This window comes from Anas acuta, chromosome 7, assembly GCF_963932015.1.
Source record: "Anas acuta chromosome 7, bAnaAcu1.1, whole genome shotgun sequence".
Taxonomy (NCBI): Eukaryota; Metazoa; Chordata; class Aves; order Anseriformes; family Anatidae; genus Anas; species Anas acuta.
In genome coordinates this window covers 12,130,523-12,146,181 of record NC_088985.1, presented here as the reverse complement: position 1 = coordinate 12,146,181, position 15,659 = coordinate 12,130,523, and the positions used below count along the sequence as shown (strand labels likewise).

The following is a 15,659-nucleotide window of genomic DNA, read 5'->3' as shown; positions in this document are numbered from 1 at the left end:
CATAGGGATTATTACAGCAGAAGTCCATTTAGCTCTGTGTAATCTCTGGTAATAGATGATTAAAAAAAAGTGAAGGATGATTGTACATATCCTTTCCCTGGTATATCCTTGACTATAAGCAGCCAACTCTTCAGGGATTTTTTTAGTTTGAGCTTTCAGCCCGTTTAATTTACACTTAAATTCATGAACATATTTATTTTAAATTTGCTTATACTTTAGCTTCCAGAATATAGACTGGTGATGAGTTTTGTGAAGTAACTTTGGGTTGAGAGAGGAGAAAAAAACAACCTTGAAGTGGTTATTTGGCCTTCTCATCATTCTGGTTTTCTGAAATCACACTGTATTGCTCTGGCGGGAAGCACAAGTCTTTATGGTTAATTAAAATCACATCCTACGTAACAGCTAAGGGATAAGAGTCCATATCGATAAACTGCTAGAGTTCTGCAGGTTAAGAGCAGCCAGAAGGCACAAGAGGAGTCCTGAAGAAAACTAAAATTTCAAGTTATAATGCTAGTAAATATGTGTTAAATCTAGCAATTTAATAAGAAAATGAAAAATTAAAAATTCACTGTATTCATAGTGTTTTTTTTGTTTGTTTTGTTTTTTAATATGGCTACCTGCAAAATCATGTAGCTATAAACCTCAGTTTTCTCACAGTATTTTTTGATGTTCTTTCCTGAAACAATTAAATTAACGTCTGGTACATAGGAGATGCAAAATCTCCCATGTAACCCTAAAATAAAAAATGCGTCTGCATACCAAGTTAGAAGAATTAGTAGCAGTGGAAGTAGGACTTCAGCTCTCTTTCTCTAGCTATGTTGTATTATATTTACTTGATAAATTGGAGATGAAGTAATATGGAAGGGCTGGTAAGTGTGTTTAACAGCAAATAAAGCATATATTTATATGCTCAAATATTTACGCTTGTGCCCAAAGAAAGGAGAGCAGCTCTGTCATTATAACAGTTTTGTTGTAACTGAAGGAAGCAAAACCTGCTGCTTCTGACTCCTGTGTGCCTAGCAAGGAAAGGAGGGTCAAGGAGAAGAAAGATACAATTTATTTAACTAATTAATTAATTAATTTCTCCAATGGGAAAAAGTAAAGTACAGTAAGAACAGATCTTCCATCTCTTTACACTTTTAAATCCATGGCAAGAAGATTGTCTCATAAGCCACGTTTTTATCCATCTCTCTATGAAAAGATGCAGCCATGTTGGAAGATATGTTTTGTCTCTGTCACTGCACTAAAGGGTGATGAGATGTAGGGGAAAAATCATTAGATTAAAAAGAAGCATGGGAGAGAATTTGAAACTAATATCATAGGTATAACATAATTATGAACATCTCCTCACTTGTTTTTTTTTTTTTTTTTTTTTTTTTACTCTTGTTTTTCTGCATAAAGTATTTTAGATTACTCAAGTCCGTAGCCATAAAGAATTTGCAATAGAAGTAAATCTTAAGGATTCTTTTGAGGTAGGTTTTTGTGTGGTGGTGGTGTTTTATTTATTTATTTAAAGTTTCTGAATGGAAGTTACTTGAAAGAAAATGTCTGTGGATGGAAAATGACTTCTGCTTTGTAGACACAATTGCTGTAGTAAAATTAGCATAGATTGAAGAAAAGGGGGAGGAAGTATTTTGAATTATTTTTGAGTTTGAGACAGCATTTTAAATTGCAGTCTCTTGAGGGAATGCCCTTGGTTTATTTAAGCTGAATTGAGTTTAAGGCATGATCCTGTTTTTGTCAGTAGCATGGGGTTGAAAGCTAAGTGTCATTTCGAATGACACCTGAGACTGCTCTAAGTTAATTGAGCCAGGGTGGTCCTATAGTTGATGGTCACGTAGGCATACATAGCCTTCATGTCTTGCCCCTGCATCCCTTAGCAATCCTCTGCAAGAAGGAAAGGGGTGGGAATGAATGACTAGTATAAGTTATTCTAGAAGGCTGGAGCCCTGTCATTAACTGGAAAGTGAAATACATCATTCTGACCACCCCTAACAGTAAGAAATCCAGGTCTTTTCCAACCAGTTTTATTTGTAAACTTGACAAGCCTTGACTGAAATCTCTGAAGATACAGATTAGTTTTATTAAATGCAAGTATTTGAGTTAGGCATGTGAATGTCTGAAAGATGTCAAGGTTTCCTTTTGATTTCAATCTAAAAAGGGTCATGTTGTCCCCATTATTATTATTTTTCCTTATTTTGCCTGATATTCTTTTTACCTGGTCTGGACTATTGATGTATATACTCAATGTTAATGGCCAAATACCTACAGTTTATAAGAATGATTTTAAAAATACCTATTATCAAGAAATGGAAAACAAAAGAAAACCTACTATTCATATTGTCCACAAGAACTTGCCTTTGCCCATTGCTTTTGCAGCCTTTCTGTTTTGCATTTACCAACCCTGAACTCTTTAGAGCACTTTGTCTATGATCATGTGGGATCACAGAGTTCATTGTCTATGATCATGTGGGATGCAACTCTGAACATTTTACTGTTCAGAAGAATGAGAGTGCAGCAGGTATTTAAGGAGGTTTTTACTGTTTAGCTTGAGGTGCTCTATCAATTGCAAAGGATCTAAAAAAATTTTCTCTAATCCATGTCTAGAAATCCTTTAATTGTCATTGATTAGCCAGGACAGCTACAAATACCTTCTTTGACTCAGTGTTGCATCTGTGTTTTTTTCATTTTTATTTTTATTTTTATTTATTTTTAAGTACTGTGGTCAAAAAATGAGTTGAAAAATAATAGGAACACCTAGCAGTAAAGTGGAAAAAGCAATAACAAACACAAATAGGTCAGCATCTTGTGGCCATAGCTGGGTACTGAGTGTTGGGTTTTTAATGCTTAAACACCAATCCCTTAGCAGAAGAGCATTGCAAGAGGATGATAGCAGAAAGTATTGGAGGAGTTTACTATAGTGTTGGTATGTCTACAATATGTGCATCAGCTGGCCTTGGGCTATTCTTCAGTCTCTCAGCTGTTGATTACCACAGTTCAGCATTTATTTCTGTGGGGCTTCCTATTGTTCATCTGCTGTTTGGCCTGCAGTCTGTCCAGAAAGCTTAGTTCTCCCTTGGCCTTTGGTGTCAGGCTTGTGTCCAGGCATATTCAGAGCAGATATTGGAGAACAGATGGGTGGACAGAGCACTTCTCTTCTGAGCTCAAGTGTTACTAACAACCTGACTGCTCAGAGTGGTGAAAGATAACTTCATTATGTGTCTGAGAGATTTAAAAAGAGTGTGTTGGTGTGGGAACGGACTTTAATGGACTGTATTCATCATTATCACTTAAATGGAGAAGCTGAACATAGTTTTTAACTTGAGTAAAACATAAACGAGTGAAGAATTTGAAAATGTCAACAGTTAAAGGAGACGAAGGAATGTTGTATGATTTGGTTGGGAATTACATGGTTGAAGTATAGAATTTCACAGCACAATTACTGAAGTACAAAGCTGTAAGTGTATGGTAACACAAATTTGATATATTATTGGTGAGAAAAATGATGATTGATTGTGAAATGGAGATTAACAGGAAGAAATCCAACCCTTTTTTCTAAAAAAAAAAAATAAAAAAAAATAAAGTTTTGAGATAGTTGAATTCCACCAAGGAGGGAATGCAGGAAGGATGGGGAGTGCTGGTACAAGGGAGACGAGGGGTTGAAAGCAGACCTTAATGGTCTATGGCTGATGCTGTGCCCTGTGGAGTCTTCATTATGAATGGCTGGAGAATCCTGCCTGAAAATGGATAAGAGGAAGAATATGTTTATCCTAGGATAACCTGAAACAGATCAGTGAGGTAAGTCGGAAGAAAGCCAGACAAGTTCAGTCAGGGAGAACATATGTGCTGAAGAGATGACCTATAGTATGAAAAGCTGCTTAGTTGTCTTCTGCTAAACTTATTCCTGTTTTGAGGGCTGTAGAATAGGAATAACATTCACTTAGAATGTTGAATCAAAATGTTGTTTTAAATTTGTGTACAAGTATGGACTTTTTGTTTGTTTGTTTGTTTATATTCCTGATAATTTAACTGTGACACAGTGCTTATGGAATAGGTCTGTTTGTCATGCTAGCTTTATAGGCTAATGCTGAGTCTGAGCTCCCAGATACCCTAATTCCTTATGCAAGGTAGGTATGGGAATGCTAGCATGCACGTTTACTAGTCAGACTTGCAGGAATAGCAGCAAATGTGCTATGCTCAAAAATAGTGAGCAATGTACCTAAAAATTTGCTTTCTGCACGAACAACAGTTTGTGTTTGGGTCGCATCCTCAGATTTTTCTTTGTAAACGAGGTCAAGAAGCTTGCTGGTTTAAATCAAAGTACAGCTTTTTCCTTAGATGCTCACTTCTAGGAGGCGTTGATTTCAACACATTTGTCAAACATGGGGTGAGTTGTCAGAGCTGGCAAAGCTACATGCTGACTGTAAAACAATGTGAGCAGATAAGTAATAGGACAAATTGTGACAGCAGAGTGTAAATTGATTGATTTCATTTATGGAAATTAATGCAATTTCAGCTCTGTCTTGCTAGTGCACCGAGACTTAGTTCTCTTTATTTGTTATGAGCAATGTTGATCTCTAAAGCTACTGTTGGTCACACAGCTACTATACATCTTAAGTAGGTTATCTTTTACATCATGGACTTGCTGTTTGCTCACATCTGTAATCTTGCAGCACAAAGTGAATTAAAGGAGCCCTTTCCTTTGGTCATTATATGCGTGTGGGAAGTGGGCTTTAGTGTCAGCCAAATAACATTCAGTCTAATTTCCCTGGCTCCCTAAATTTAGCTTGAAGAGCTGTCAGTAGAGGAAAAACCAATTAGACTCCACAGCAGAGAAAACACTAATTTCCTTTGGCTGACAACTCCTACAAGGTTTTTTTTTTTTTTTTTTTTTTTTTTTCCTTGAGTCAAGTAAAAGAATGGCTGTGAATAAAGTAGCCTTTGCACTGATGTCAAAGCATCAGACCAGTCCACGACTATCCCTGCTAAGCAGTGTGTTGGGAACATAGATGTATGTTTGAGACCATAGTAGCACAACAGTGACAATAGTTGGTATTGTTAGACCCTGCTATGTTGTAAGAAAAGATGCAGGCAAGTGTTGGAGGTAGACTGCAGAACAGTGGGCCAGGAGGCTTGGAAGTTATGCCATCCCTGGCCTGCTGCCTGCCTTCTCTCCACAGAAGCAGAGGAGTTTCTTCCCTGGCATGGCAATGCATGCAATCCAGTTGTCCACAGGGACAGATCTGAAAGCTACCTGCTTGGCTGTAGAAGTTTTGGTTGGCATATGGGTGTTGCTGGAGCATGTTGATGTGCAGTTTAAGCGAGAACCTGTTGCAGCAGTGAAGAAAAGATGGCCCTGTAGAGTCTAGAAAATGGATGGTAGTGGAAGCACTGGGAGGCCCAGTCAGGAAGTGAGTAGCCTGCTGAGCAACTACCTGGACGGGTGCTGAGGAACAAACCAAATACAAGTATTGGGCTTCTGTGCCTGGACTCCACCTAAACAGGCACAGCACAAAAAGGTCCCTCAGATCACATGAAAACTCCTGAACTTCTAGAGTTTAATTCATGATTATTATCTGTGCAAGGAAACTCTCAGGCCTGAACATTTTAGATTTCCAGTTGCGTGTGACACATGCTATGTAAGTTCATTGTACCACATGGATTTAGGAGGCTATAGTACAAAGATTGTCAGACTTGAAATGACATTTCTCGTCTGCTCTGGTATAACAGCAAATGAAGTGTATTTCTGTGGTTCACAAGGACAGAGCTTTTGTCTGCACCTCATCCTCCATCTGCACCTGTCTTGTCCTTGATAATTATCTGTATGCCTCCACACAAGACCTCGAAAATCCCACTGAGAGAGGAAGGATTTGTCTCTGCACTGTTGAGTAACTTAAGGGTTCCACAGAGTCTACAGTGCAGTTACTACATTTTCTTATTACTCAGAGGTCTTCTGAATAAAGCTACTGTAGTGGGAACTTGTGTAAATTCTGGCAGTTTTTTTTTTTTTTTTTTTCTGTGGGCGTTGTCTGAAGCTTTTGCAGTACTCAATATTACAGTGCTGATCCTGACATGTGAACTTGACCCCACTAGACCACTTAATAGGGATGTGAAGAAGATCCTTGAAAGATACCCTTGAAATTGATTGCATAGTGGACATGCTAGGAATATTTTTTCCTAGTTAGTAGTGGAGGGTGGCAGTATTTACGCAGCGTAAGATATCACACAGTGAAAAAGGATCATTTGGAGGTCTGACATGCATTTTAAAAATTATAGCCTTATAAAATCAGTGCTTAATACAAGTAACCCATTGCTGTAATGTATGACTTGTTTTAGAGCTCTGCTCCAAAACCTGAGTTGCTCAGTAGAATCTGCCTTATCGGTGCGTTGCTTTATTGCTTCCTATAAAGGGCCATTTTTGTGTGTGTTCCCAGTGCAAAAAGAAGGGTCAGATTTTAAAGGCATGCGTCTCCTAACACTTTAAATTTAATTTGGGTATTTATATTACTTAAATATATTGGCCTACTGTTACCTGTGCTTTATGAAAGGTTTGAGCTCTGCTATACAAGTGGGTTGGCATTGCTGGGGGCACATCGGATGCTGCAGTGCAGCTCCCAGGCTCTGCAGGGAGCTCGCTGCTGGGAGCTCCCCGTAGCTGTTCTCTGCTGCCAGAGTGAGAGGGTGGTGATGTCAAACAGTGCTGTTTGAAAGGGAGCAGGCGTCTTGATATCTTGAGAAAACTCAAGATGTACTAATGAAATAAATACAGTAAAGTGGTTTGCAAAATAGTTGTGAAGTATTTTTAGGCATTGTTTGTGTCTACAACACCTCCAGCCTATTCAAGATGACACAAATACCTTCTATGTGTATGTCTCTTCCTGGTCTGAACGTTGGAATAAGGTCTTCAAGTGCAAACCTAAATTTATGTAATGCTAAACAAGCTTTTTTTGATAGTACCTAGAACTGTCAGGTTCAAAAGTCTTTGCAGCTTGTCTCTCTTTTATTTTTCCCTTACAACCGTTAGAAATTATCTTAGCTTTTTAAAATATCAAAACATATGCCAAAGCGTATGGGAGGAGATTTGGGATTTGGAGAAAAGAAAGGAAGGAAGCAATTAATTAAGGTGTGGAGGGAAGAAGTGTTTTTGAATAAATAACATTTTTACTGTGGTGAGCTTGTGCATTTCGGTCTAAGTACTTTGTGACTAGATTTCTACCTACTGTTAGACTTTTCTCACACAGAATTTAAAGAATGAAGATGAAATACTTTTGATGAAAAGGTTTTGGGACAACAATTGGGCTCAACAGTGCTGATTTCAAATACCTGTTTCTGTTATTTCTTATCCTTTTAGTGGTAAAATGTTCTCTGATTTGAACCTTCAGATAGTTTCTTTCTAAAGTGGACATATATTCACTTTTTTTTTCTGGAAACTTTTTTTTTCTTACTTGCTTCTCCTTCATTATCTTTTACAAAGCCATTTGCATTTCTTAGTGTACAACGGGTTGATATACGTAGATGTTAAAAATTCCTAGATTTAACTAGATACAGTGCCTAGCATTTCTAGCATTGTTACCATAATCCAAGCCTTTAAAAGGAGCATCCACTATAGAGAGAAGAAACATCCTTACCAGAAACAATGTACTTTTTGATATGTAAGGTTATTTTGTTTTCTGACTTCATTTCTAGAGATGTCGAAGTTAGTGTCCTCTTTGAAGGAGTTTCTAGAAGTCTTTTAGTAAAGCTGAGCAGTTATCCCCAATTTCTTTTAGTGTAAACAAGGCAGTCATTTTAGACTGCAATCATCTACAAAGCAAATTCTCAACCCCAGTTTATTGATAGGAATTTACTGTCATTATGTTTTTGCTGGACTGACTCCTGAATTACGTATGTTTTCATTATATCTGTTATTTGAAATTGGCTCCTTATTGGAAGCTCCTTATTAGAACAATCTGGCTAAAAATATGAATTATTTTTGATATTAAAAAAAAAAAGATAAAAAAGATAAAAAGATTAAAAAAAAAAAAGATAATTGAGTTCCTTCCAAGCAGTGCTGAATATTATTTAGTTTATTTATTTATTTATGATTAGGGGGAAGTAAAAAACATACAAGCTGTAGCTTCAGGGGATTAGGTATTAAAAGTTACTTGGATTGTGACAGAGCAAGAAGAGGCCCTTTCCAGCTGCTTGATGACCTTGTGATGAAAACAAATTACTGTGTTTACAAACAAAGGAAAGATGGAAACCCTGATAGTGAAGTACAATTGGGTTTATTCCTTCAACATCTATTCTTAAGTGTTAGAGCTTTGCTTCACACAGCACAAAGAACATCTAGCTGAAATGAAGCAGAGAGACTTTGAGGGGTTTATTCAAAGCTGTGCAGTTTGGAACCCTGTCTCCGCTGCAGGTGCAGGTCAGGATGGCTTTACTGGCTTTGGTGCAATCTAGGTTCTAATTCTAAAGAACAAGGGTGGCTGAATTTCCTTCAGGTACTGGAAAACAACTGGAAAACAAGTTGTATTTATTAATCTCACATGATGCTTGAAAATTTTGTAAGGAAAAAAAAGCCACAACAGTTGTGGGACTTCCACTTTATGGATGTATTAAAGAATAAGCTATTGAAGTAAATGGTGTATAGCAAGATACCGGGGAAGGTTGATTACTACATGTAATACATGTATTCTAATATTGCCTAGGCTGGGCAATTTAGTTTTTTGAGTTGTAAGGTAGGTAACACAGCTTGTCTGAAAAATGCTGTAACTGTTACATGGTTTTATATGAATGAATAGTTCTTTAAAAAGGAAAATTTGATAAATGTACTAGAACTGTGCGGTCTTCTGTTTGCTACTTATTATTCTTCTGGCCAAAGTTTTATACTTCAAGAGCAGAAACAGTGCTGCGTGACCAAATGCATGCTGTAAAGAGCAATAACAGAACTGGAAATTAAAGCTTTGAGCAGCCATCAGCAAATAAGCCTTCTGAACAGAACATTCACAAAATAGGGCAGATATACAGAAACAATGTAGGAATAGGAGAAGAAAGAACCCACCATGACAAGACTTGCTTCAGTCATCTTCACAAGAATTGCAGTAGAAACAATAAGTCCTACAGAAATATTCTATACAGATAGAACTAGGTTAGGCCAGAAGCAATACCAAGATACACATGTAATACTGTTTAGTCCGCCTATGTTTTGTGTGCCCATCTTTGAGTCTTTATGGTGCTTTTAAATTATATTTTGATCTGCTTTATCAGTGTCCCAGAACTACTGAGATGTTTGACTTGAACATTTATTTAATTGACTAAGAAGATAATTATTCCCAATAGCTGCTCAATTTTTGTACTCCACTTAGAGACAGATTATTTCACCTTTAAATGCGTTGAGTAATGCTAAGATTAGTTCCACTGATGTCATGGGGTCTAATTGTGGAGTAAGTTACCATCATGTGAATGGAGGTGGAAGGTTGAACCCTTTGATCCAGTTACCTGATACCTTCTGATGATCTGGAGAATAATGGAAATTAAAATCTCAAAGGTGTATTTTAAATCCAGTCTGAATGTCATTCCTTTCACACGGAACGTTCATATTTAAAGGCTTACACACTCAGTCTTTATCTAGGCTAAGTGTTGAGTCATAGAGAAATACATTCAAAGGCTGGGCCATTTAGATGCTTCTCCAGTCTTTTCAGTTGTGCTTGACAAAGAGGCAGAGGCAAATGTGAGCAGTTTTGCTTTGATGTATGTCGTACAGTCAATAGAGAATGGTAAATTTTAGTTCCCCTCAAAATATTTTATTCATAAGAACTCATAATTTTCCGGTGTCTTTTTCAGTGTTCATTGTCCTTCTCATAATTTGATAATGTTATTTAAACAAATCTTAGCTTTCATTTGAGTGCAAATTGTTAGAAAAAGGGGGCACAAGATTTCAGGTCAGCTACAGTGATGTGTTTATTATAAAACTACATTTCTATTTTTAAATGATTTTAAATTAGTTTTCTATTTCTAGCACATACATTTGCAATTCCTATATGAGAAAGGCAAATTAATCATGTATTAGCAATCATATCTATCTATAGTTAACAAGAGCTTTACTTACCCATAAAAGCTGCAGCTCTCCAGAGTGGGGACAATAGAGAATAGCTGATCTGTACTGTGAGTCTTTGTCCTTTACAACTAGCAAGCTGTGAATAAGGGAGAGATTTTATAGCTTTCAGGCTGATGAGCAGCCCACAGCACGCTTCGCTCTTTTCTCCTTCTCTTTTCTGTGACCCTGCTCTTCAAATGCATCTAATACTCCATAATTACTTAATCCTCCACCACTGCTTGTGTTTCCAGTTCTTAGATGTCATTAACAGAAATGGAAACACAGCAATTATCATGCTGGGAGAGAACCTTTCAAATCTTCAGAATAGTTTATATTGAATTTCCCTTTGCTGTCATTCAGGAAAAGTGATTATTGAATCTAATAAAGAACAGATTTTCAAGAACCCAGTTCCCTTATTGGCATCGAAGTACACCAGCCAGTTTAAAAAGTGTTTGGTTCCCTGAAGCTACAACTAAAGTCTAGCAAAAGTGTGTCAACACCTGAATCTCACCTGGTGGGTGCTGAGAACTTGAGAAAACTCATCTGATCCACATTCACTTTATTAATGTTTCTACTTTTCACTCACGCTTCAAGTTCATGTGACTGAAGCATATGTGGCCAAAGTGTTGTTTTCTATTCCATTAAGATAACATTGGAGTCTGAAGCTGCCACTTCTGCCTTGCTATTTTTGATTAAGTAGAATGTGTATTAAATGTTCTGTGTTTTGGTGGGAGTAATTGTTATGGGGAAAAAAAAACAGTATTTTCCAAGCAATAGTTTCAAAAAGGTACATTATTTCTGTTGCCTTTTTCAGCCCACTTCATTCTGCTTGAGAGTTGAGCTTCTAACATGCAAGGCAGTTACAAGAATGGCTTACAGAGTACATGCTGTGCTCCCTTTAGGATCTGCTACAGCCCCCTGACGTTGCTGTAGCATGAGTTTAAGGAAACACTGTCTGCCTGTTAATACTATTTAAAGATTGTTCCGACAAGCAGATTGAGCTTCCCAGTGTGGCACGACGTATTGTCGCGGTTGTGGATTTAGCACTGGGCTCCAAGTCTGTAGTGCTCTAAACTTTGCTGCACTGTGGTGCTATAATGACTGTGATGGTTATAACACTGAAGGGAGTTTAAATTGCTGACTCTTAAAGAAAAAAAAGTGATCTGATAATGAGTTTGGAGCCTGAGGATCTTGTTAAGGAGGTTGGAAGTTTTTACTGACTCTTCCTAGATAATTAAAAAGCTGGTCCCCTTGGCTGTGTTTATAGAGAGGGAGGGTAAACTGAATGCATTTTTTTTCCCCAGTCATATTGGCATGTTTTGCAGTTTCATGTAAATTGGAAAATAAAGTCCTAAGGTAAGGATTGCTCCATTACATATCATAATGGGGAAAACTACTTATTTGTGTATCATTTGTTTGCAATACTACATTTGGAAAAAGTATTATACAGATACTGGAGAAATATGATATGTGTTTGACTGTTTAAAAGGGACCGATATCAGTCATGGATTAAGTTGCTTGTCACAAAACAGTGACACTCTCCTGCCAGCTGAGGGATTTACAAGATTAATTGTCTCTTGACCACTATTGGGTATCAAAGTGGAGTTTAGGGTACTGACAGTTCTTCGGTGGGATTGCCACAAGCTGTCAGCATGGGCAGAGGTGGTGACATTTCTGAAATGTAAGGGAGAAGGGTAAATGATGGCATGTTATGGGCAAACGTGGTAAAGGGTGAAGCCTTTAAAGAGATGTAATACAAAGCGTGGTGGGGAGGAGTAGGTGGTACTGTGGCATTAGGTAAGCCAGAAGCATACAGCCTGTATAGGGGCCACTTCCAGTGCCTTTTGAAGTCAATGGGAGCTTTTCAAAGATTTCAAGTAACACTGAATCAGACTCATGAATGTGTATAAAAAGGTAATAATGGAAAAAAAAACTGCCTGTCCTTTGTAAAAGCCTGAAGGAAACAAAATGAGGTGTACAGTAAATTGGTGAAGACAAGTAAGAAATCACATCAGATAAACTCATCTTCAGTGTCGTTCATCATCATGCCTCAGTGAATACTAATGGGAAAACACAAGATCATAATACTGCAAAAAACACTGAAAAGCAGCCAGGTATGGAAATTCTGTGCCAAATGAACTGTGATTTTATATGCAAACTAATCAGCTACAAAGATTATGGCAAAATAAGACAGGATGGGAATCCAAATTTGTAGAACAGCACTGTCAAGCTAAAATGCTCCTTCTGTTTGTGTATAGTCCTGTAAACCTGTTGTATAGCAACACTTAGTAGTCTTTACCACCATCAGGTGCCAGCTACACTAGGTGCTGTTCAAAAGCACAGCGAGAACAGTTTTTGCTCCAGAAATGTTTACAACCAAACTGAAAAATCAAAAAACACCTTGCCGGTAACCTGAGATAGAGCCAGTGGCAGAGGCAGCTGGGGAACTTGGCGGTGCTCCTTGGAGGAGGCAGCCCCCAGCTCTGGAGAGGCATTAGGTGTAGCCAGAAGGGCTGAGAGGGCCAGCATGCTGGTCTGGGTCTGCACCTCTGTGCAGCTTCTGAAATGAAGCAGGGACTGCTGCTGGGGGAGCAAAGGTGTGTTCGTGCCTCCTCTTCTAGGCATATCACTGGACTGAAAGAGATGGAGCAGCTATCTTCTCTGCAGGTGCCTATGAGAATTTATTTTCAGCAGAAGTAAAAGAACTGATCTAGAATAAATGGAGATTTTTTTCTTTCCTGATGGATGGATTGCTTTAAGTAGTTAACCTAATAATTTGCACTGGGATTTCTCTGTCATCTGAAGATTAATTTATTGTTTTAATTTTTTGAAAAGTGGAAATGTTTATTGTAGCTTTAGGTAAACTGGCTTCTTCAGGAAAAAAGTGGACAGTGGATACATGTATTGATCAGCACAGTAAAATGTCAGAAAATAACTGCTAAAGACTCTTTACACAGGGAATCTACGGTGTTTCCATGTATGGTATCATTTTTCTTCTTTGCCTTTGAATACTTATGAAGTGATATTTTAGTCTGGTTTGCAGGTCTAGTGAATGCAGTTATTTTGGGAAAATCAAAGATTTTTTAGAAGAGGAGCTGAACTATCATCGGCTTACTTGCTTAGCATGAAATTCCTGTAACTATGATGAAAATAAACCTAAGGGAACAGAAGGGAAAGCGGAGGAGTTGGAGCAGAGGACAAGAACATCAGAGGGTAGAACTAGGGCCCATGGTCGTGCTTCAGCAAACTGTTTTTGAGAGGAATTAGAAATAACGTGATCTAGAACATCCCGTTAAGACCCAACGCAAGCTTCTCGTTCTTTGTGGTCAGGAGCACGATCCTGACTTTGTAGGACTCAGAGTGGTAGAGAGCATGTTGTCAGGCAGGGAGTAGTACACAACTTCACACGGTGCTGTGGGAGAGGTGGCTGCAGTCCTCCCAGAGTGCTGCTGGGCTTCTCTAGCTGTGCATAAGCTACTGAAAGGATTTATTACTCTGAAATTCTTACTAGACTCTGAAGTACTTTGATGGGGAAGTCATATGAGCAAATACTAGGCTTAGAGATACACTTTTGACTTATGAAAATTATTATTTATTCTTGTTGGTAAAACAACAAGCAATCACTTGATATATATCAGAGTTCTGCCCGAGATTTCCTTGAAAGGAGCACACAAATCTACTGCACTCTGGACTTACTGTGCATGCTCCCATGCATGTGTTGGATGTGACTTGACAGTGCTATTGTCAGGGATTTCTTGATGCTTACAACTCTCTTGTAACTACAGCTCTGTCTGGGCTACAGATATCCCCAAATCCAGGGAAAATTGCCATTATTTGTCTACAGTACTCTGGTAATAAAATATAAACTGAATTTGCATGTATTTAGGGGTCTTGTCTGGAGTTCTGACAATTTGTTCAGTGTTGTATTGGGATATACCTGATGGTCAAGTTCTCAGATTCAGGGCACTATTTCTTGATGGCAAGAGAAGAATTATCAATGAAGTATATGAATTGCTGCTGCCACTAGTATTTCTTTTCAAGCAGTTTATACCAATACACCTTCAATATTGTATTATGTGAAGAATTTGGCCACCAAAAGCTTGTCTATCTATTAAAATGCCTCGTTAGTTGTGAATTATGAAATTGAAGCAGTGGGCCAACTGAATACTCTCATTTCACTTTCAGATTGGTTCTAGGTTGGTTTACCTGTCATGAAAATTCATTTAATCCAAGACAAATGCAGTAACTCTTACACTTTTAGTAGAGACAGGATTTTAAATAAATTCATTGAAAATGCATTGCATTAAGCTGGAGCAATGGTTCATTGTAAAGAAAGTCAGCTGGCCAAGGCATTTCTTTGGATTTTCTTTTCCTTGGCTGCAAAAAAACAAAACAAAACAAAACAAAAAACCAAACCAAAACAAAAAAACCACCAACTTTCTCTGTGTAATTGTGTCCTACTCATTGTAGAGATAAGCTGTTTAAACTTTGAGTGATTAAACTTTTGGTGAGTGTTTTCAAGTTTTTCTCTTTAACTCTGGCAAATGCCAACACTAAGTTTTATCCTTCTCTGGAATAGGATCCTCCCGTCATATGAAAATATGGAAGCCATAAATTTGTACTATTACGGCTTTATCTTCTTGTGTTGTAAAACTACTTTTTGCACAAAGCATCGCAGATCTACAATTCATTTAATGCCATGCAGTTTTTAACATGTCAGTAATCATTTACTTGAAGAAGGTGGTGTTCATGCCTACCATTAACTGCCTGAGACCTTAGAGAATACCTCTTGAGAACGTCTCTGATGATCAAATTACTTTTGAAAGTCTGCTTATGAATGCCTACTGAGAAGAGTAGGGTCCGATGTTATGAACTCTTCTCTAATCGTTTCAATGTTCATGTTTTGACAATGAATAATCAGGGAACTTTACAAGCAAAAGTGTTGACCAAAAAGATTAAAAATAAGATGTAGAAAAGGATGATATCTTTTAGTGAATTAATGTGCTAAGTGTGAAGAGCTGAATTTACCACTTAAGTTTTTTTTTTTTTTCCTGTTTCATCTTTACTACTAGAATAGAATCAGTAATTTCAGTGTTAGGGTATTTTCCTTTCCTATACATTGATGAAGCACGTGGATCCTTCAAGTTTGTTTTTGAATAGTTTTGTCTGTCTTTCTAATTTCTATGTACCTTTTTTTTTTTTTTTTTGCTTCCTGTTTAATGTGATGCTGATGCAATAAAAATATATGTACGTACACCCACAGATTCTTATTCTATTTGGTACAGAATAAAAATAGCAAATGAAAATGGAAAAGCAGCATATGCCTGCAGTTAGCCTGAGTATCTTCAGCTGAGGGAAAAAAAAAAAAAAAAAAAAACACAACAAAACACCATTATCATCCTTACCCCTTGATTCACTTCAAAGAAACTTGTCTGGGGTTTTTCTGTGGCAGAGACCTGGTGGAACTGAAGCCTGTGCTTTTGGAGAGCAGAAAGAGACTCACATATTTAAAAAAAAGAAAAAAAAAAAAAAAGCGGGGGGGGGGAGAGGGCAGATGGAAAAAAGTCATTGCATCACT

The 15,659-nt window shown here is 37.6% G+C and overlaps 2 protein-coding genes across 2 annotated transcripts in view; one reads left to right on the top strand and one right to left on the bottom strand.

The window, feature by feature from the left end:
* The window catches only part of LOC137859160 (rap1 GTPase-GDP dissociation stimulator 1-like), a 36,487-nt gene extending 26,241 nt beyond the window's left edge, over positions 1-10,246 (bottom strand). The window contains exon 1 of the mRNA XM_068687875.1: positions 10,094-10,246. Within this exon, the coding sequence (XP_068543976.1) occupies positions 10,094-10,097 (4 nt within the window). The 5' untranslated portion in view covers positions 10,098-10,246. The remainder of the gene's footprint in view (positions 1-10,093) is intronic.
* Positions 1,851-15,659, top strand: part of SH2D4B (SH2 domain containing 4B) — a 95,320-nt gene continuing 81,511 nt past the window's right edge. Inside the window, exon 1 of the mRNA XM_068687877.1 lies at positions 1,851-1,997. The gene's annotated coding sequence lies outside the window, so the exon portion shown is untranslated. The remainder of the gene's footprint in view (positions 1,998-15,659) is intronic.